General features: G+C 37.2%; 3 protein-coding genes across 10 annotated transcripts; 2 read left to right on the top strand and 1 right to left on the bottom strand.

Annotated features, from left to right (window-relative positions):
• Positions 1–304: 304 nt before the first annotated feature.
• On the bottom strand, positions 305–6,452 carry LOC112198266 (allantoate deiminase 1-like). Its single transcript, XM_040518438.1, has 7 exons — positions 6,435–6,452; positions 3,040–3,149; positions 2,852–2,957; positions 2,630–2,716; positions 943–1,068; positions 695–856; positions 305–595 (listed from the first exon to the last, which is right to left on the bottom strand). The coding sequence occupies exons 1-7, from the start codon at positions 6,450–6,452 to the stop codon at positions 473–475; spliced, it is 732 nt and encodes a 243-aa protein (XP_040374372.1). The 3' UTR covers positions 305–472.
• A 105-nt stretch (positions 6,453–6,557) lies between these two features.
• On the top strand, positions 6,558–7,238 carry LOC112178091 (the record flags this gene model as incomplete). The annotated part of the gene is made up of 1 exon (XM_024316304.2): positions 6,558–7,238. A coding segment is annotated over one exon (597 nt), but the record flags the coding sequence as incomplete, so codon positions are not given.
• Positions 7,239–17,966: 10,728 nt separating this feature from the next.
• LOC112178047 lies at positions 17,967–21,141 on the top strand. 8 transcript variants are annotated; one of them, XM_024316269.2, is made up of 6 exons: positions 17,967–18,112; positions 18,189–18,267; positions 19,202–19,265; positions 19,352–19,383; positions 20,327–20,458; positions 21,081–21,141. In XM_024316269.2, the coding sequence occupies exons 1-5, from the start codon at positions 18,006–18,008 to the stop codon at positions 20,378–20,380; spliced, it is 336 nt and encodes a 111-aa protein (XP_024172037.1). In that variant the 5' UTR covers positions 17,967–18,005; the 3' UTR covers positions 20,381–20,458; positions 21,081–21,141. The 8 variants fall into 8 exon arrangements, 3 of the variants coding, with proteins under 3 accessions (XP_024172037.1, XP_024172034.1, XP_040370771.1); XR_002927383.2 differs by having other exon boundaries at positions 19,202–19,655; XR_005806692.1 differs by having other exon boundaries at positions 19,202–19,697.
• Positions 21,142–22,426: the final 1,285 nt, after the last annotated feature.

Here is a 22,426-nt window from a genome sequence, read left to right as displayed (position 1 = left end):
TACGATGTACATTTCCTTATGAACCTTGTTGTTTGATTTGATGTTGCTGTTGTTATTTTGGTAATAGCAGCAACGATTTAGCTGCTATGCTTTTCTTTTTTCACTTGTATGGTCAGTCTGAGTGTCCGTATTATCAAGTTTGGCTTTTGTTTTTGGTAGAAAGTTGTGAAATTTCCTTGAAGAGGTAAGGTTCTAATGTCCCCCTCTTGGTTTGTAAATTTTTCTGTTTCATATGAATAAAATGGGGGGATTGGGGGCAGCGGGGGTCGCACTTCCAATGGCTAGACCTCCAGTACTAGTAAAATGAGAAACATTATGCAGGGGCTTCACATTGCAGAGTAAATATGATCCCTTAATTTTAGGTTTGTACTTGACAAAAGAATTGTCACATACAAGACCCATCATTCGTCACATACTAGATTATTGAGATTGCTCCTATATATACAGTAATGTCGGAAAAAAATGTTCCAATCTAGAGCTGAGTCTCTATGAATGCCAGGATTGCCAAACCAAATGCCCAAACATCATCATCCAATACATGTTCTTCAGGGAAGTGACGTATGCCTCCTCGACAGCGGACAAAAAGCATACCCACCTGTTCATATTTTTGGAGACCAGAATTATACACCACAGAAAATAACAAAAACAGTAACATATGGTTCATGATTCATCTTGCAAATTAAAGATAACAAACCTTAGTTAAATGAGACAGAGCCATTGCATCATGTCCTGCTCCACTCATTAATACAGGTACTTCATCCTGAACAGAACCTGTCATTCTCTTGAGCCCAAGATAAGCTGCTGACTTCAGCTTCGAAGTCAGCTCAGAATCGCAAATGACTGCATTTGCATCATGCTGAAAAGGTTCAAAGCATGTAAGGTTACTGTCTTACTTGTTAAGCTACCTGCAAATGATTGACTAGGACATGAAAAGTTCCACACCTTACGATCAATTGGGCACGAAACTGAACGCCTATCACATATTTGATACAATCGGATAGATAATTCACATACAACAGCTTCACGTCCCATGTCATCAATTGCACGTAAATCTACTGTGAATGTTACCTGAAATCAAGAAGATCATTTTCATTACCCGATTTAGCATTTAATATCAAATTTAGCAATGTCGAGATAAACTTCTTGCCTGTCATGGTATAACATTACTTGCACTTGGCCAAGTCGATATCTCACCAACGGTACAAACGAGTAAGTTGAAAGTGATTCTAATGAGTAACTTTTGCATTCACCATCAAAAGACAGAAAATCTTGAGGATGCTTACTTAGGCTTTCTAACAATATAATGGCTTCCGCAGCAGCAGCCATAGGGTCATGACTCATGGACATTGGAACTGTTCCAGCATGCCCCTGGGAACCTCTCATTGTAACCTACAATGTTTATGTATAGGGTAAATTCCTCCTATGGTACCTGAGGTATTGCTACTTGGACAGTTTGATACCCGATGTATTAAAGGGGACAGTTTGGTACCTGAAGTTAGACTCAGTTTGACACTTTGGTACTTCTGTTAATTTTTCAGTTAAATGTAAGGATAAAATTGACATTTAGAATATATGTATAAAAACATAATAAAAAAACATGAGTTTGTGGGTTGATTGCCGTTCTTCATAATTTGTTTATAAGTTATGTTGAAGGTGAAATATTCGAATTTTATGTTAAAGAAATATAATAATCATATTTTTTTTGGGTACTATTCTCTATAAATCCACTAATTTTTCCTCCAAAACTTGGATTTTTCCTCCTCTTCATAAACACAATGCGATGATATTATTTGGTATTATTTTAGGTCTTCATCATTTTTTGGGTCATTTAGGAGAAAATGAAAATGAATTAATACTTTTGGGTTATATTAAAGTTGACATAATTGAATTTTATGTTTAAAAAAATTTAGTTGTGCGAGACTAGTTTCAATGGAGTACTCTCATAGGTGTTCACTATATGATTACTATATAGTAAACATAAAATTTGAATATTTCACCTTCAACATAACCCATAAGCATTAATTCATACCTATAAAATTATGAAGAAAATCAACCCACAAACTCATGTTTTTTTATTATGCTTTATACATATATTCTAAATGTCAATTTTATCCTTACATTTAACAGAAAAATTAACAGAAGTACCAAAGTGTCAAACGGAGTGTAACTTCAAGTACCAAACTGTCCCCTTTAATACATCAGGTATCAAACTGTCCAAGTAACAATACCTTAGGTACCATAGGAGGAATTTACCCTTATGTATATTGGACGGCTCAGCCGAAATAAAAGTATAATATAATGCCATTGTAGTTTACTACTTTATACATCAACATCTGTATGATGAAATACAATCTATAATCGGAGCTTTTGTATTCAACTTCTTGGTTCTCTCATGAAATTATACAGAAATTTTCCCTTATGAGACATGTAGTTTCTCATAAAGATGTTGTTCCACTTTTTCCAGGACCTAAAAATCAATATTAGTCCCTTTTTGAATCCTCATGAGTTCCAGACATATATGTGTAGTTGCATGGTACAATTCTCAACTATGGAAATTTTTCTTGTTTGTATGATTAAATGAAACATAATTTAGACATGCACCTATGAAAAGCTGAAACACTTTTGATACCTTTAGTATTGTCTGTCCAGCTATGCCTTTAACAACTCCTAGAGGAAAACCAACCCATTCCAGTACAGGCCCTTGTTCAATGTGAATCTACAGCATGAAACAATCAGCAGAGTTTGCAGTCAGAGCACTAGAAGAACCTATAACATGCATCCATTTTATTGTTGTTTCCACAGAGAATATTCTAATACAGGTTATCAACATAACCAGCGTAGGGCATTATACCTTAATATAACCCCAAACTGACTTTGGGTCATATCTGAGCTGCTGCAAGTGCTCCTCTGTAACTTCAATGGAGTTTTTCTTAAGAGCATCTTGAATTGTCACACCACTGAACAAGGACTATAATCATAAATTAATTGATAAAGAATAGTGTTACAAATATATATAAATTAGGATTTATTCGAGGAAACCTTTTATCAGTTATTTGCAGTGCTGAAACTGGTAAAATTCCAGCTATAGCAGCACTTCCTATGAATGTAGACTGAAACCTTACTCCTTCTTCATCACTAAATGCTATTACCTACAGATGTTGAGCAAAAGCAACATGATATTAGTAGTTAGAATTCTAGCAGAGCCACCAAACAGTAATTTCTGCATACAGTGGAAGAGATTTAGTGAAATGTTTCTTGTGAAGTAGTCAATGATACTTTTCAATGAGCCAATGATATGTGTCACACCCCAAACCCGGGGTATGACTTAAGGGGTTCTCAAGCAAGAGAAATTCAGAAAAGACCAAATATGACACAACTTAATATGTAACCTTTAGGCAGGAACAGTTCGACTTTGAGGATTTACGAAAAATTCATTGTGTGCAGAAATGACTTGAAATTTTCCAGAATGAAAGCTGACATAACAAGGTATAACATACTAAAATTTCAAGCTAATCAGAGTTCGAGAAGTAAGGAAAATGATGGATGCAAATAGACTGAACTGTCAGGTTTCAGAAGAACATAGCAGCAGCAAAGGCAACTTAGAAAATTCACCAAAAATTCACTGAGTATCCAAAAGACAAGAAAATTTCCAGATCAATTGTTAACTGGCAGAACAGAAACATACCAAAATTTCACAACATTTAGAGATCAGTAAGTACGGTATCACAGAGCTCGAAGTTAACAGATCAGTAGCTTTCTCAGAAATTCAGCAAAGCTGTTTTTGATCTCAATATGAAGTTTTAAATCTAAAAGTTGGTTTATTTTGGTAAAAATTACTTTGTGAGAATCCTTGAAGGGTATACTTTGATACAGTTGAGTTTCATAAGAGAGCAAACCTTTTTAACGGAAGAGAAAAAGAAGCTGCAAACTAACGAAATTTCTGAAAACTACCCTTGAACTTATAACTTGATAGGCACAACAAAAGACAAGCTTACAAACGTAATGTATAGCTACTGGACACCAAAGATACGTAGGATTACAACAAGGTTACAATGAACATTACAACCCCATTTGGTTGTTCACATCCCAGGTAAGTAGAACCTAAAGCTTCCTCAAGTAGGTACCAGTGATATTAAGTCAAAAGTACGTACAGCAATCTAGCCTTCGCAAGAACTTCTCAAATTATGAACAAAGTTCACCCACAATCTCTCCTAGTCAAGAGGATTCTCCACGTAGCAATGCCACCAAAAATTAGCTTTAGACCAGAAGCTATTTACAAATAGAGTGAGCCACCTGAAAAGGTTTTGAGGAAGACGGGGGTGAGCATAAACGATGCCCAGTAGGGGTTTTAAAAATCGTTTTCGAAATCGCATTTGTCTCAAAAATCATTCTATGCCTTCTTCAAACGACTTTAAAAGAAGCTCACTTTGAACATGAAAATATCAACAATTTCTCAAACCACATAAACATCATATAACTGAAAACTATAAGAGATTGCCACAAGGCATGAAAGAGTTTCTCAGACAATAGCAGAAACTAAAGTTCAATGAAAAACAACTCTCTAACTTTCCAAATCAAAACAGAAAGTCATTTCGTAAAATCAACAATTGGACCAAGTGACCAAGTGATCAATGCATTCAAACAATGAAAGTACGGAGTTTAACGAAATCAACTCTCTAACTTTCACGTTTGCTGTCAAAGACTTTACACTATCAATTTCTTAACACTTTAACAGATTCGAATTGGAAACGAAGATGAATAATTGAACCCGAGAAATGCTGATTGCTGATTTCTCAGCAACCACTACTCAGACTAATGTACAGACCTCAATACAAATCCGATTGAGCTGATTTTCGGATATGTTATAGAAACGACGATGAAGAACAACTTTGATGAAGAATGTTTTTCGATCTAAGGCTCGGATCTAGGTGTATTCGAGCATGTAAATTGGCTGACGAACATGGGTAAGAGAATACTGAAAAAGGAAGGAATGAGGCATATGATTATTTCTCCCAAAACAGGTGAAAAGATCGGTGTACAAGTGCTTTTGTTTTATGGCAAGAATGGACTGGGCTTAGTATCATTTGGATAATATTTCTAAACTTGAGAAAAGCCCAAATGTAAAGAAAAATAAAGAAAAGCCCAAATGTAAAGAAAAATAAATACTTTAAATTAAAAACTAAAATGGCAAATCGTAACAAATTTTGCAAATAAAACTTGGCACAAACTTAAGTTCCTCAAATGCAAGACTTATTGATGGAAAACAGAATTTTGGGGTATTACAAGGAGTGAAGGAGAGCAGTTCAATTTCTCCTTATAGCAACAAAGTAATCTAGTGTATCAATTTTGTTTTAGCTCATGGAATGGACAAACCTTTTGGAGGAAGGCCGAAAGAAAGTAACAAAATCGAATACCATGGCTTAATAGTTTTGAAGTTGTCATCTATAGAAAAACTGAACACAATGCATACCCCGAGGCAAGTTGTTCACAACACACAGGTACAAGTTTCTTGGACTTGAACACAACACTGGCATATTATTTATAGATTCAGGAATTTGGCGAGAGACTAGGAGTTTCAATGACAAAAGGGTGCCAAAACAATGGAAATGCGAGTGGGAGATTGGAGCAGCATTCACCCCTTTTCTCTGCAACAAGAAACTGATTGGTGCAGTGCTCTATTCTTGATTGCGGCCAAAAGAAAATAAGGGGTTGTCTGAGTATCTGTAGCATCTTCCAATCGTAACATTATTACTCTTTAATTAACACAGAAAGCTACTATTTTTTGCAGTTAATGAAAATCATTAAACTAATTTTGAGGGACCTCATTTAGCAGACAAGTACTATCCCAACTTCCCATTTACTACAATATATACTATAAGAAAATATTATTTGATAAGGGTGAAACTGAAACCACTATCCATAAAATGATACAAGATTGTAAATGACCTAATACAGGAAAACCCAGAAATGACAATAGGATGAACTTTTGAAACGTGAATGTAAGAATCAAGAAAAGGAAGTATGTTTGAATTGAAAGAGAAAGAGGCTGTCATACCTTATTGTTTCAGATGTTACCTTTCTTGCAAGCTTCTTCTGTTTCAACTTGTGTTTCTCTTCTGCTCTTGCAGTATCACATTGTGGTCAATGTGGGTTATTGAATTGATTTGGGCCGGGCCTCTTCATTTGTGGGTCATATAAAGTGTCACCACTCACCAGTTATTAACAACTCTCCAACACACTCTCTATCAATCAAACCAAAATAACCTTGTCATCTCAATTTTTGGTTCTCCACCCTCTCACTCTTCTTCATCGTTCTCCACCATATCCTCCACCTACTTCATCCCCCAAAAGCTCCAAAACCCTACTCCTAAACCCTTCATTCACTCGTCCAATTCCACTTTTTCACAAACACCCTCAAACCCTTACATATCTACTTCAAACCCCAACTCCATTTTCAAAGACTACAAAGGAACAGCACCAAATCTAAAACCCTTTGATGAAAAATCCACTAAAGGCTTGGCCTTTGATCCATCTTTGTCTTCTTCGATTCTTGATCCAAAACCCAACAATTTCAATCTGGTTTTACCCAATTGAACACTCCCAGATTTAAATGGCCGTCGGATAGTAGACCCAGATTTCTTTCAACCTCCGGTTCATCAGAATCTGAGAAACCCCAAAACCCAAGTCAGTACCCAAGTCAAAACCCAAATTTCAAGCACGAAGAAATCGAAGGACCGACTGTGGAGCGAGACCTCTCTGATTTGGGCAATGAGACCCGAACAGTCCTTGAAGTGATGGCCAAGAACATGTATAGTCTGAGCAGGACTGTGGCTGTTCTGGGTTTGGTTCAGCTTGGCCTTGGAGCTTACATTTCATACATGACTCGGTCGTCGCCAATACCCGAAGTATCAATTCAGAGCTTTTTGGCATTCGGGTTTCCCTTCTCTTTGGCGTTCATGTTGAGGCAGTCTCTGAAGCCAATCTACTTCTTTAAGAAGATGGAGGAGCAAGGTAGGCTGCAGATTCTGACTCTTGCTCTTCAGGTTGCTAAGAATTTGAATGTTTTTTTCATTCGGGTTCGTGGGGTTTCTGTCTTGTGTATTGTTGGTTTGTCGGCTGGAGTTTTGTTCCAACTTGCTTACAAGTTGACTTGATTTTTGTATGAGATTGTTTTCATGACTTGTGTCTTGTGATATGATTAATATGAACCTATATATCATATGGAGATTGACATTGCATATTGTCTGGATGCTTTTGGCTACTTGGCATTTCAATTTTAATGTTTCTTCACTTGGCTAATGCCTTTGGGACTCTAATGCCTTTGGAACTGGCAAAGCTATGGTGATTACTTGACTAGGAAAAGCCTCACATATTTGGACTGTCTTGTTAAATTCTTGTAAGAACTGTTTAGGCAGCGTACCGCAAAACATAGTCCAAAAGGAATGCACAAAGCACAGTTAAGAAGTGGATTGAATATATCTGAGAACATTGCAGAGCTGTTCCAGAACATATTTGAGATCAAGTTCTGTCCTTCACAAAAGAAGGCAATACATGAGCAAGAACAAAACGAAATGCAAGTAACTAACGATTATAACCCAAGAACTCAAGAAGTACGTCCGTCTTTATATAATAAATGATGGAATATTTTGATTCTCCAGTTAAAAGCATCACTTTGGATAAGAGTCCAGAAAAGTAAAATAAAAAAGACAGTAAAAAAACATATGGTGTTTCTTATTTTAGTAATGAAAAACATATTACATTATGTTTATCATCCATATATACATCGGTCTTTCCTCCCCCTGGTTTTGTGAAACCGCAGAAGACTACCCAAAATATCTTAGTTGCAATCATTAATCCACTATTGCCTTCAGCACTACCAAGCCAAGATAACAATAAGAAATTCAAGAGTTCATAAAAGCAAATTGTATTTGATGAACTAGCAGCTTATGACCGATAACAGTTGGACCAGCATTTTTGGTACTTCCCCAAAAATTCCGTCCTAGGTCTATAAGAATGTGAAGGTAGAATCTATGTCAAATGCTAGTATGCAGGCTGCTTTCTAGAGACTCAACATTGCCCACTTCTTAAGTAAATAGCTTTCAAGTTGTACATAGAAATTCCTGCACAATCAAGGAGATGCCAGCATCTTCTGAATCGATCATCTTGAACAGAAACTTGATATATTCCACAGCAGTTTCGCCATCAGAAGGCTCCATTAGAAAAGACCATTTCTCTAACTTCCATGCAGTGGCGGATTCAGGATCCGAAACCCATCTAGGCTAATTACAAGTGCACAAAAATTTTAAAATTTCCCTATATATATATATATATATATAGGATTTTTCTCAGGTAAGGATGTCCTTAGTTTTTCTTATGGAACGGATTTACTGTTTTCACCCACTTTCCGATCACATTTTCACATCTTAACCGTTCAGTTTTTAGGTCCTAATGTATGGATCACCTCTGCAAAATTTCAGCCAATTTGGTGATCGTTAAGGCGTCCAAAACTGCAATTTACACGAACGAACCGAATCTGTCGAACCGGAACCGTTCGTTTACATTGTTGTAATTTGCAGTTTTGGATGCCTTAATGATCACCAATTTGGCTGAAATTTTGCAGAGGTGATCTATACATTAGGACCTAAAAACTGAACGGTTAAGATGTGAAAATTTGATCGGAAAGTGGGTGAAAACCGGAAATTCGTACCTAAGAAAAACTAAGGACATCCTTAGTGTAGCCGGACTGTATATATATATATATCTATATATATATATATATATATATATATATTTTAGGTTTGGAACCCAATGGGAGGCTCATCCTCATGCCTTTATTATTTTTTCCAATCAAAACATATAACAGGGGGGGACACAAAAACGATGATGAAACACCTCAGCCTCTATTTATTTTATGTATGTCCATACCACTCTGTTGTTTCCGCCATCTATATCAATTTTGTTGCCGAGTAGTATAAATGGAAATGCCTCAGTGTCAGCTGGACCTACCTGCTAACCGATGGTGAAATAATGTCAATAATTAGAACTTTAGATAATCAGGATAACCTTACAAGCTAGATAGTGCAGAACCACAGAAGAGGAAAAATTTAAAAGACCTGTATGAGAAACTCTTCATGCCAGTTCTGAAGTGTTTCAAATGATCTTAGAACATTCACATCATAAACAAGAACACAACAATTTGCTCCACATAAAATACTGCCCCTGAGACTTTGAAACCTTTCTTGTCCTGCTGTGTCCCAAATCTGTCAAATACAATAGTACAGATGTGGCAAACAGAACTAAGATTAATTGATGTTTCAGGTGTATATATAGAGAATACATATTCTAGTAAATGCTTTAATTATTCACTTGCGAAGTCACCAATTTGTCATCAACATGAGGTTCCTTTAATTTGTGACAAAATCAGCACCAATTGTAGCTTTATATGGTCGAATGAACTTCTTATATATATATATATATATATATATGTGTGTGTGTGTATATATATATGTATATATATATATATATATGAACATTCAGTTAATGATCCACACAACACAGAATTTTGGATTATGGTTAATCACAGTAAATTGAAATCACACTTGAATAAGTTTGCATAACTGAAAATGGAACCAGTTTATTGGTTTCAGTTGAGTGCTTGCACGGTTAAGTCTATCGAGAATCTTAAACGGGAGAAGCAAATATGGTACAGGAGGTGTATAGCATTTTTGTCCAAATTTTGGAGACATTTGACCAACAACAGCTAAACCCTTGCTGTATCAAACATAAACATTAGATTTCAAGAATCAGACCTTGGCTCCTCAATTTTTCTTATGGTAAACAGAATTGATCAGAAAAGAAAAGAAATCAACAACAAATCCATTAAACCCATTACACCAATCAAGAGAGAATTGATCAGGAACACTTTCAATCAACAAACCCATTAAACCAATCAAGAGATTTAGCAGAAAAGAAGAGAAATACCTCCCGTTTGGAGCAAATCAGAAAACAAAGCAAGCTTGGATGCAAGAAGAAGATGAGTAGATGACTACAAGTCTGCAATGAAAGGAACTGCAGGAAGAAGAACCTGACTCCAGGGACTCGATGTGCCGGGGTGCCGCTGCGTGTCCGAGGAACTGGTTGCAGGTAAACTTCTTTTTTTTTTCTTTGGGCCGGTATGGCTGAAAGGTAGAGATATATATATATATATACCTAAGGGTTTTTATCCCAAAATCTTGTCTAGACTTAAGCCCATATAGCCTTCCATGTCCGTCCGCCCCTGCATGTAAACTTTTTTTTTTTTCTTTGGGCCGGTATGGCTGAAAGGTGTGTATATATATATATATATATATGTGGGCTAAATACTGATTACTACCCTATAGTTTGGGTCTAAAATCAATTCAGTCCCTGAACTTCTAATTTCATCAAAAACACCCCTGCACTTTCAATTTTGATATAATAGGTCCAATTTGTTAGTTTTTCAATAATTGAAGTTATTTAACTTGTTAACGTGGCTCATATATGGCCTATGTTTTATGATGTGGTGTTGAGGTAGCCAGCATAGTCAATTTAGGAGTGAGTCCTACTATAAAATAAATAGTTTTTTTAACAAATAATCCAACTATAACTTCAACTTATAACAAAATATTAATGAATTGGACCTATTAGATCAAAATTGAAAGTGCAGGGGTGTTTTTGATGAAATTAGAAGTCTAGGGACTGGATTGATTTTGGACCTAAACCATAGGGTAGTAACTAGTATTTAGCCCTATATATATATATATATATACCTAAGGGTTTTTATCCCAAAATCTTGTCTAGGCTTGAGCCCATATAGCCTTTCATGTCTGTCCGCCCCTTCTTCCATGCTGCTTTACTCCTTCAAGGGTCTACAATGAAAAGCTAAATACGTCAGAACATTTTCAAACTAACTTCAACGATTTCAAGTCATACGCTGTTGAAACACTATACTATGGATCTAAATAGATGATGCGGGAGAAAGTTCTAATTTTGTAGCAAAAAAGCAAACAGCAATGAGAGATAGGAAAGAACTTATCCTCACTTGCCCTACATATCTTCTGTTTTTTTTTTCTTTTGGGAGTCTGAGTCCTTATCGACTACTGAGTCTCCTGAATCCTGACCCTTTATAATCCACATTCGGGTAGAAACAAATCAAATATTGACCTTCAAGCTGTTGTCATTGTAAAATACTGCCCTAGTTTGCAGAACTCATGAAGGTAAAAAGGTTTTACTGCATTCATCAAAAATAAATTAATATAAAGTTTTGCTAATGTAAATGCATTTGCCCTAATGGAACAGCTGTCACAATTCACAACATACAAAGAAGTTCAGCAAATGTATCTGATTAATATTGATTTCTGCAGCTACAATGGCAATGAAGTGCACCAAGCTCTGAAAACATGTCTGAAAATGGAGAAGATATAGTATCTATCAGGTAATATATAACAGCAAGGAACTTTCTTATGTCGAATAATCTTGATTTCTCTAGAATTGGAATTACTTGCTGGAAGGGAATATTACAATTTCATATTCCAACTGTTTTCTCTTGTATCAGTTGTAATCACGGAGCTTGAATTCTCGTCTCCCAACCATATGTAAGGGATGTGGGCTATGGAGGGCCAATACTGACCTTTACCTGGTTTGCATCTCACTTCTAGCAGTGGACAGTGATGGATACTAAGTAGTGTCAGTGAATGAAGCTTGCCCTCATCTGGAATGGATAGTAGCTTGGGGCAACTCCAGATATAGAGTCTTTTAAGAGATGTGAGGGACTGAAACCCTTTGCTGGGTAGATACTTGAGATTCGGAAAGTCTTCGATTATGAACTTAATGAGAGATTTGGGAAGCACCATCTCTTTCTTGGGTGGAAAGGAAACCAGTTCCGGATCTTCACCACTAATCCACAACTCTCTAAGAGATGTGAGTCTGTGCAAGCCGCATTCGAAGAGTGGTTTACAACTCTTGAGATTCAGAACTTTAAGGGACTGAAGGTTAGGAGGCAACCCTTCTTCTAGGAAGGAAGTGAAACGTTCATAATAGGGGATCCTTAATATCTCAAGAGAGTTGAGGTTGTGCATGCCTTTGGGTAAGGCCTCCAATTTCTCACAACTGGTGATCTCAAACTTTCTCAAGTTGGAAGGACTTCTTGGGAACCCTCCTGTCAGGAAGGAAACAAGACTTCTACAACAGTAAATACTCAACTTCTGAAGATTGGAGAGGTAGTAAATACATTCTGGTAAATATTGGAGATTAGAGCAATACCAGATGTGAATGTACTCGAGAGAAATGTTATCATGTAATGCATCAGCTATTGACTCCAGTTGTCTGCAAGTATGTATCTGGAGGTGTTTAAGCGCCCTGGGTAGCTTGACTCTGGATGATAGAGATATCAAAGATGGACAGTTCCATATGCTCAAATACTCGAGAGAGGACTCCTCTTCCTAAATCAAACAAGAAGAAGAAGATGAAGAACCCCATATCGCCTCCTCATCCTCCACCAATTTTGGCATCTATTTATCTCTATTCTCCTTAGACTTGGCGATATCTGATATCTTGCAAAATAAGTAAGAGAATCGCAACCTCGAATCTTTATATCTTTAAGAGAAGGTGGCAAACTAGCCAATGGAAAAGAAACTAGGCTTGGCCACTTATCAATGTGAAGCTCTTGTAGTAAGCTGAGGTGATGCAATTGAACAAGATGTGAGTTACCTTCAATACTCAAATGACGAAGTGACATAAGGTTTTATAGAAATCCATCCTCATTCGACAATGAACATGTCAGCTCCTCACAGCCAGTTATCTCCAAATCAAATAACTGAAAGTCAACCACACTTCTGTATACAACCCCTTTGCAATAGCGGATGCATAATACTACGAAAAGTTCTTTATAGTGGGCAATTGAAACCACCAGTTGGTCACATTCACGAACCATAAGCTCTACCACACCCTCCAGTTTGGGGCATGCATAAATGGAAATCTTTTTCAGGCAAGGAAAATCTATAGTTCCCTGATGTCGTTCAAGAGGAAAATCTATTTTGTAATGTATGAAACATAGATATTTCATTATTATCGTTATGTATAAGGTACCTGCAAGCAATAAATAAATCGAGTGTAGGATGCCAACATTTTACCCTTATTGTTCTCTTTTCTCTCTGTTTAAGAAAGAGTGAGCTCATTTCTATATGATCCCCTCAATTCTTTTCCTAAATTACTAAGATGTTCCTATCTAGTCATCTAGAGCTGAATCTCCATGAATGCTAGGATTTCCAAACCACCGCCTCGACTCTGTCCAAATTTTTAGAGACCCTGAATTATACAAAAAAGACGAACAATAAGATGGATTTCAATATTCAGCTTGCAAAGTAAGGATAACAAATCTTAAAGATGAACCGAGCGTGAATTCCTGAATCAAATTGGTCGTGCATTCGACTCTTGGAAGCCGCGGTTTGGTTTTAGTTTAAATTGGAAGTTTCTAATTGACAAAAATACTTACCGGATGAATTTCAAAATCTGACAAATGTGGGGCCACTCTTTCGCCAATTATCTAAACTAGTCCAGACACTAAACTATGTTTTCCCACAATTTGCTCTATTAAAAAAAACACAATTTGCTCTCCAATGTATAAAAAGAAAAAAAGACACCACCGCATAATGAAAATATTTCTTTCACACAAACGTACCACCATAAGAGATTGAAAAAGGTTAATAATAAGTATTCACTAGTGTGAGATTTTGTGTTTTTTTTTTCTTTTTCTTTTGAAAGAAAAAAAGAAACATATGAAATTTTATCTTTGTCATGGATATTGTCTTGGACATTATCTAGAATGTCTTGGTGAAGCTTTTAGCACCAAATCTAAAATCTCTATTTATAGTAGTGGAGATATATGCAGATTTTCAGTGTACATGAACAATTGTAACTCTGTTTGATTTACTTCAAATCTAGTAAAAAACATAAACTTAAATCTCCTTCAGCTCTATGCTTTGAAGTGTCAGATTATTACTTGGGGGCTTGTTTCAGGTATGTGGCTGGCTTCTTGTAATATTTACATCAATGATCAATGAAAAAGTATTCATGTTTCTGTTTTTTATTTTATTTTTAAAAGGTGTATGTATATAACTATATATATATAGCAAGGATTTGAAGAGGACGTCCGTGAAGAAGGAAAAATGTGGACAAACACGTGTCAGCTAGTCAATCAAGTTCATTTCCATGTGGGTTCCACCCACATCTCCTCCTCAGTCTCTAACTCTAATGTAGTTTTCTAAGACTGAATCTTGCTCCTAATCTCGATCCTTCTCTGTCTCTCCAATCTCCAAATCCAGAAACAGAAACATATTGAATAGAAAGTGTAAATCTTGAAATGGTCAGGGCCTCAGTAATATACATCACCATAGCACTTTTTAGTGTTGCTGCTCATCTCCTATTCCCCAAAGAAACCCGCCACCGCCACAAGCTCCGCTCTAACTTCACTCTTACCTTCCCTCCACCATTCTCACAATCACATCCCCTTTGACCCTCTCATCCTCTCTAATCATCATTGTTGCCAGCGAAAACACCATGCCCAACAAAATTTTATGGGTATCTTTTCAAAAATTGTGTTGCTGCATACTCCAATCCTCAACGTTGTCCGAGTCAAAATTTACACCATACAACATTCAATTAACAAAAACCGTAATCAAAGCTAGAATATTAACCTACTTATAATCCCATTAGCCATTATAACAAAGTGGTCAGGTACCCAGGTTAATTTTTTGACATGTTTCGAATCAACGCGTGCCAGTGTTGGGTGTAGGTGAGGTGGCGGCGATGTGGCTTCAGTGCGCTTGAGAAGAGTCGGATGTGCCATTGATCATGATTGGTGGCTTCTGAGTATCAAAATGGCGTGATTTGTTTTTCCTCTTTCAAATGGTCAGAGTGATGAAAAAGATATACCAAATTCTCAAATGGTATGAGACTTGTAGGTTTCCTTGATTGTGAATTTGTGATTCAATTCAAAAGAAAAGAAATCTTGATAAAAGTTTTACATCAATATTAATAGACAATTGTTCAATTTCTGTGGATGGAAGAAGTCTGATGTCTAATGGCTGAGTTTCTTCGAAGATGATTAATCAGTGGGTGGGGGGGGGGGGGACCGCATATCAGTTTTGCAAGTAAACCAACGAATGATTGACATGTTGTTCCGTCCGCATTTTTCCCTCTACACAGACGTCCTTTTGAAGTATTCAACCCCTGTACGTAAAGTATTCAACATGGCCTAGCAGACTTTGCTTCCAAATAGAAGAACTTTAAAAAGAGGACCCTGGATAGACAAAGACTGAGTGATTCCTCGGTATATATACATGCCAATCTTATTAAGGTAATAAGTTCACACTTGGACTCAACTGTAAACATGTAAAATGGGTTGATTCCACAATGATTTTAGTGTTATGGCTGTAAGAGTATCTTTAGCAATGCTAGCTATTTGCGAGCTAAATTTTAGCCAAAATAGATAAAATGACTTTTTAGTTAGCCATTTTAGAAATACGCATGCATTAGTGCTCTCTATTTTAGCTATTTTTGAATTTTAAATGAAGATAAAATAGTTTAAATGTATTAATAAATTACATAAAATAATCAAACTGAATGTTTTAAGTTATAGAGAGTCTCATGTCGGTCTCTATATTAAGGAGGGAGATAGTTAGAAGTTATGTTGGAAAGCCACTTAGGAGTCTGGTGTAGTTACTAAAATATATAGAAAACTAAACATGCTCTCTAAAATAGCTACAGAGTCAAAGAATAGAGTGAGCTAGAGATGCTCTAAAAGACGAGCTTGAATTAACAATGAGAAGATAATTATGAAAGTCTAAAATGATAAGTAGTGAAAAAAAAATGGTACAAATTTACTATGTAAGTACAAAAGTTTGTACGTTTTATGTGTTGGCATTCCCATACAAAAGCAAGTGAAATACCTTATCCCATTTCATCCTTAGAAGCTGGAAAAAGAAGCCTACAAAGTTCATCAAAATTGGTATCGGAGAATTTCAGGTAATTGCATCTCATATTCTCATGCATATATAAGCACGAGATTGCAACATGTCCCGAGTCAGTCCTAGTCAACCCTACGTTTTTGGGAGCCCAATTTTAGAAAGTATCTTTTGGTTTTTAGATGTTATATTATGAAGATTTTTTTTACTGTAAAAATCGTGCTATTGAAGTCCTAATCGTTTTAGGATTTGGGTATTTTAATTGGATATCTTTTTATTGAAAGACCTTTCCTATTAGGAGTCCAATTAGGGTAAATCTTGACAATTGAGGATTTGTTTTCTCCTCAATATGTTCAGAAGAAAATAGCGTTCATGTTAGGGGACTTAGACGCAAGAATTCATGTTCTGCTTGTTTGCTTAGAAAAATCCGCATAGGTACTTTGAAACACTTGTTCCATGTAAAAGTGTCTCATTCATTATTCATATACATGCATTGATTCTCTCGAGATCGATAGAGAAGATTGGTGTTGTAAGAGGAGCGATATTTGCAAATCATTCAAGTGAAAAAGAAGGTCAAGATTCAAAACAAGCACATCTTTAGTGAGTCTAGAGATTATAGCCACGTAGAGAGCTATATGTGTTTGTAAAGAACATATCCTTCACTATTATTGGATTGATTTTATTTGGGTTCTTAAGAGTAAGAGGCCTGCTGTAATGCCCCATATCTTAAAAGTTTTACTATTTATATCTTCATCGTTATTGACCGAGGAGTTAACTTTTTCCTTGTTCGTTGTGTTAAGAAAATTCTTTGAGAATGTTGTAGTATACAAAAAATTGAGTTCGTGGACACGAAGTTTGTTTAAATCGGAATTTTTACGGGAAAGTTGTGACTTAAAATATGAGTTACTATTTTTAGCTTGGGTTTTATTTAAGAGGTTTCCATTTAGGGAAGAGAGAGGAAGTGACAGATTGAAAAAAAAGCGGGACAAGCCCGAGCTTCCCCTTCTCTTTTTCTTTCTCTTTCGCCGCCGGCTTTCTTCCACCAAAATCGACGCCGTCCGGCCACCTCTGTGCGCACCCCTCACCATGGCATGATCCTCCCTCCCTCCTTTACTTAGATATGTAAGCTTTTCACCTTGGGTATCTTTAGTTTTTGTTGAGCAAAAATAGTAAATAAATATACTCAACACAATCTCACTCTATTTCATTAACGGAAATAGAGTTTTATTATGTTAAGTTCGGACCCATTCGAGATAGATAATATCCCTTAATTACAATCCCTTGCTTCAAGGGAAGACCCTTTGATTCCAAATACGAAGACAAGAATTCCATGGAGAGGAGTGTGTTTGTTTGATTTTGTGGCTGTACCCAGAGTGTTTATCAGGCTGCCTACGTACCCCAGAAGGGATCAAGCCACTCGTAGTTCAGATTTTTGGGAAGGTTTGGATGCTTCGATGAGTAAATGACCCACCAAAGAATTTTGGTTAAGTGTGATTTGAATACGGAAATTTGGATGACTTCTGTGGTCACTAGGATTTGGTGAATTTGGTTTAGGGAAAACCAGGGATTCGGTTAAGGTTGCGGTTGCATCCAGATTTAAATCCAGACTGCCTACATACCCCGTGAATGGATCAAACCACTGTAGTTCAACCTTTGGGATTTTCGGTTTTATACCAATTTTTACTCAACGGGTGTATATTTTGAACTCGTCGAGAAAACATATTTTGGTGAACACCCAATTTTAGTTGAGTGTCCACTGATTTAAATTGGGCACCCAAACGTGCCGAGCTTCGTCATGGGCCTCGACATTTGAAATGGGCTTTTTTTTGCGCCATTTGATCTCTCAAGATAGGCTAATTCGGATACCCATCTTTCCTTTCTGGGCCTCTAGCTTCATTTTGTCAGTCCCCATTTATGCTCTGACCCATGTATCAGGCCCAGCTGCCTCATGATAGGCCTTGTTCTCCCACCGGCTGAACTCCTATTTGGTGTGATTAACTCGAGCTGATAGAGATCAAATCGGAGATGGGTGTGAATTTCAATTCGTCTTGGAGAGGGAGTCTTGATGTCCGGCTTTATACAAAAGGGGAATCTATTGCCTCGATCATGCACTCTTCACCGAAGATTAGCGGGTAAGGCTCCTCTCCTCCAGAACCTTATTTCGATTTGGGAAAACTTGAACTAATCTTCATGGTCTGTCTTCGTCAGCTCTCGAAGATCCGAAGCTTTCGTACTGCACACCTTTTGGTCTCTGGCAGAATTGCATGTTGTGTGGCTCCTAAAACTGGTAAGAGACCATGCCTTTGCAACCTTCCACCCCAAATTGAAGTTGATGAAACACAGCGCTGCTTCAATTTAGCATATTGACTGCTTTTAATTTAATTCCCCTTTTAAATCGAAGTTGCAGCATGCCATAGTTTATAGATTAGGCCTTAATTATATATAGCATTTTGTCTTCATATGACTTTCCACCGCCAAAACCTGTCAACAAAGGATAAGACCAAGAGGAAATGACTTTGTTGTTGCAAGTCTGAGACGCCACCGCTACTCTTCCTTTACGTTCTGCCAAGATTTGATTATTACAACATGCAGAGTTCATTTCATGCCACACAAAGAGCACTAGAGGAATCTTGTAGCCTTTGAATATTGTTTTCTTTTCTTCTTTTGATTGAGACGCAGCTGGACTTTGACCCACTGATTTCCAAAAGAAACTTGCTGCACATTTGCTTAATTGGATATTTTGAAAGTTTTTTTTTTTTGTCTTTAGTCCAAAGGTACAGCAACATCACGTTTTGTCAATCAACCTTAATTGCAAATATCATACTTAATTGCAAATAAGTTTTGTCTTGTTGTGTATTAATCAATTCATCACTTTTAACCACCAACGAATTCATCACTTTGTCATGGCCTCTTGTATTGTTAAACCACTGCCCCATGATCAAAATTTCATTAAACTCGTTGTTTCATGGTCCTTGTTGCCTGGCTTTTATTCAAAGCAAACATGTGGCAAACATTTACTGCTCGGCTTCATTATATGTATGTTGTGTTCCTTCAAGCACCTGGGAGCAAGTTTGTAGCAATATACTCTGATAGTTATTGTTTAAAGGGGTGTAAAGCTTTGTCTCTGTCACTTTTCATGCGTGTCTTCTTCTTCTTCAATTATTCTCTCCATCAGTCTTTTCGAGTTCTTGACAGAGGCATTGTACATGTACATGCTGCAGGTGCAAGTGAAGACAGGATCTTTGACAGCGAAAGCCATTTCCTTGCTGGGATTTGGTGGAGGAAGTGAGTCCGGATTCACATAGAAGTGAAGAGACTTCTGCTTCACGGCTTGGTCTCAGTTTTCTGATTCCTTTCCTTCTCGCCTACAGGTTGTTGGAAGCACTCCAAGAGAACGTCAAGGGTAAATTCTTTTCTCCAGACACCAATTTTATGTTTTGTGTGGTTGATGTTCTGGCTGGTGTGTTCTTTGCGTGGCTTATTTTGAGGCCATTTGTTGTGCTGAGGTGGAGAGGAAGGCAGAAGGTAGGAAGCTGCTAGTGGGAACTGCTGTTGAATTTTGGAGTAAATCGATGATATTATACTCCACCGATTGGTCATACACTCATTGATACACATGTATCGTATACGAGATTGCGACCGCTAGGGGATCTCCACAGCTCCAAGGCGACAGAGGTAAAAGAGACACTGCAAAAAAAAAAACAAGAAGTAGCACTGGTAGGTCAAGAAGGTATCAACCTTTTAGCGTCTGCTTCCGGGTTTCTTCTTCAAACAAAGTTGCTGAAAACTTCTTCTCTCCTTTGCAGCAGGGCTTCGCCTTTCCTCTTGATGTGTTTTCTCCGTCTCCCCTAACTCTGGCATTATGGTTGCTTTTATAGGGAGTCTTCGAGATAGGATTGAGTCTTGATTTTGAATTTGAATAAACTTATCTCGAGATAGCCGGTTGTGCATGGCAATGAGTTTGTTACAATCAAATTGAGTCAAGCCCGCATAATCTGTATCAATTTGGATAACATGACTTGAATTTGAATTTGAATGTTTTGATGTGCTACCATTTCCCCTCCTAGTTTTACACGGATAGTATCTACCGTGTTCAAACTTTTGACAAGCATTTACTTTGACCTTTGTTTGTTACCATTTGAATTTGATGGTTATCTAGAAGCTACTCCCGCTGAAATATCATGGCTTGTATTTTTTTAAAACAGTTTTTGAGTTTTAAAGAGAATTGCATAAATGGGGAAAACCGGAGTTTGGCTCCGATCTCAGTTTTCCGGCGATTTCCGGTCGAATTTCTTTGGTTTTTGGTTGTTGGTGAGTTGCTGAACGTGTTCCTAACCTTGTTGCAGCTTGTTCTGGGCTGTGGAGGAAGAATTGAAGGTGTTTGGGGACGTGAACAGTAGTGTGAACAGTTCCATCCGAGTTCTTGAGTTTGGGTTTGGAATTCCGGCTTTTTCTGCTTATTTTGGTTGTGATTGCAGGTATAGAATTGTTGGGGGTGTTGTGGAGATAATTTTGACCTAAATAGGTTGACCGGAATTGAATTTCACCTTTGAGTTTTGTGTTAAACTTGAGGATTGTTTGGTTTGAGTTTTTTTTTTTTGGAATTTTGGTGTAGTTATTGTTATTTTGGATAGTATGGATTATAAATTTTATGGGTAAATCTCTTGTTAATTTACTATTAAGGTTATTGTGGAATTGTTCTATTTTGTGGAGGAGTTTGGAGTGGAGATTGTGTTTTGGAAAAGAAAATTTAGAGAGGAGTTGAAATTTAGAGATGGAACTGTGAGTGAGAAATAAGGAAAGCTAGGAAAGAATTTGGAAATTTTGGAAAGGATATTATATTAGAATTTGGTGATTTATTATGGTTAAGGAATTGTAATCTAATTGGCTAAGTTATCGGAGCGATCCTTGTGAAGGTTAAAGATTTAATGAGGGCGTTGAGTTGTAAAGAGATTTCCGTATTCGAGGATTTAATCCCAAATTGAAGTGTGGGAGTTTTATAACAATTTATTAATAACGGATGCTTATTCCGAGGGGAATGAGTTGATTTTGAGAGTATTTCCTTATTATGGTTAATTATATCTTATTCAATTGTGACAGGACGTACTGAGCCCTCGAGCGAGGAGGACACGGGCAGGCAGCAGGATCAGCTGCGGGACTCACTAGTGAGTGGACTTTTATTTTGTTAATAATGCATGTAGCATGGAAATAAGTTTTCAGTTGATTTATTATTTGAGAAAATGTGACTCTGTGGAAAGTAAAGGATTTAAAAAGAAAGCAGTTGACAAGGAGGCCAGTTTTGGAGCATCCGTATCTTACCTAGTTGGCAGTCCCTTCTAGGTAATAGTCTGGTCGGCAGTCCCGTCCAGACTACAGCTCGGTTGGCAGTCCCATCCGATGCGTCATCTGGTTGGTAGTCCCTTCTAGATGACATGAGGTAGTTAGTCGGCAGTCCCGTCTACTACCTGTGGTTAGTTGGTAGTCCCAACTAACCACCGCCTCCTATTCCGGTTGGCAGTTCTTTCCAATGCGTCATCTGGGTGGCAGTCCCTTCCAGATGGTATGAGATGCCTAGGAAGCAGTTCTTCCTAGTCATCAAATGAGTTTTCTTGGAAAAAAGATTGAGTTGAAATTTTATGGAGTCTCACTGCATGATGGTTTTGTTAAAAAGAGAAATGGGGAAGCATTCCATTAATTGTTTCAAATTTTGTTTCGGTTTTGTCCACTCACGCTAATGGATTTTATATGTTTTCCCCTGGGCCCTTTGTTTTCAAATGCCCAGATTTCAGATTAGCCGAGATCGCGTCCAGGCTCTAGAGACTTTGGAATCAGCGCTTCCGTTTTTGTCCGTAGGTTATTACTTAACCTACCTTGTATGATATCGGCTTAGTTTTAGTGTTGCTCTGATAATCCTTTTCTTTTAAATTTGCTGGATGTTGTTGTTCGGATTGTTGTTGCTTACGGAGGTTATGTTGGGATTTGAACTTTTCGAATGTAATATATGTGCTTGGATTGTAAATATGGTATTGTAGGTTGAGTAGAAATTAAAGTTTTAATCATGTCCAGGTTTGTGAATCAATTGGGTAGCCCATATTTAGGGGAGGCTCTGCCGAATTTTCGGTAGGATTTCGCTTAACGTGGGCCCCGCATGCTCGTATCCAGGTATTTGGGGTGATTCCTGGGTCGGGTCCTGTCACCTGCAGTGTTTTTAATCTCAAAGTTGAGGTTTTCACTGCATAGTCAAAATTGTGCTTTCTGTGTGAATTTTTGATTTTTGCCCAGTAAGGATTGCAACATGTCTATCAATCCCCGATTTTCAGAAAACACGTTCTGTTCTTGTATTTTCATACTATATGCTATTGGTCCATGTCACACCCCGAATTTTGAAATAAGGATTCAAATCCGGAACATGACTAATAGCAATACAAATATCATTCTGAATTTTT

The sequence above is a fragment of the Rosa chinensis genome, chromosome 1 (genome assembly GCF_002994745.2).
Source record: "Rosa chinensis cultivar Old Blush chromosome 1, RchiOBHm-V2, whole genome shotgun sequence".
NCBI classification, from domain to species: domain Eukaryota; kingdom Viridiplantae; phylum Streptophyta; class Magnoliopsida; order Rosales; family Rosaceae; genus Rosa; species Rosa chinensis.
This window is presented reverse-complemented; position numbering and strand designations above follow the sequence as displayed.

Excerpts from the sequence above, each read along its gene's own strand:
- LOC112198266 (XM_040518438.1), bottom strand. Across the intron at positions 2,958-3,039 it reads CTGCAAATAACTGATAAAAG|TGGTGTGACAATTCAAGATG; the intron begins GTTTCCTCGAAT and ends GTCCTTGTTCAG. Across the intron at positions 857-942 it reads CGTGCCCAATTGATCGTAAG|CATGATGCAAATGCAGTCAT; the intron begins GTGTGGAACTTT and ends GAACCTTTTCAG.
- LOC112178047 (XM_040514837.1), top strand. The coding sequence starts at position 18,946 with ATGGTCCTTGTTGCCTGGCTTTTATTCAAAGCAAACATGTGGCAAACA. Across the intron at positions 19,266-19,351 it reads GCTGGGATTTGGTGGAGGAA|GTTGTTGGAAGCACTCCAAG; the intron begins GTGAGTCCGGAT and ends TCTCGCCTACAG.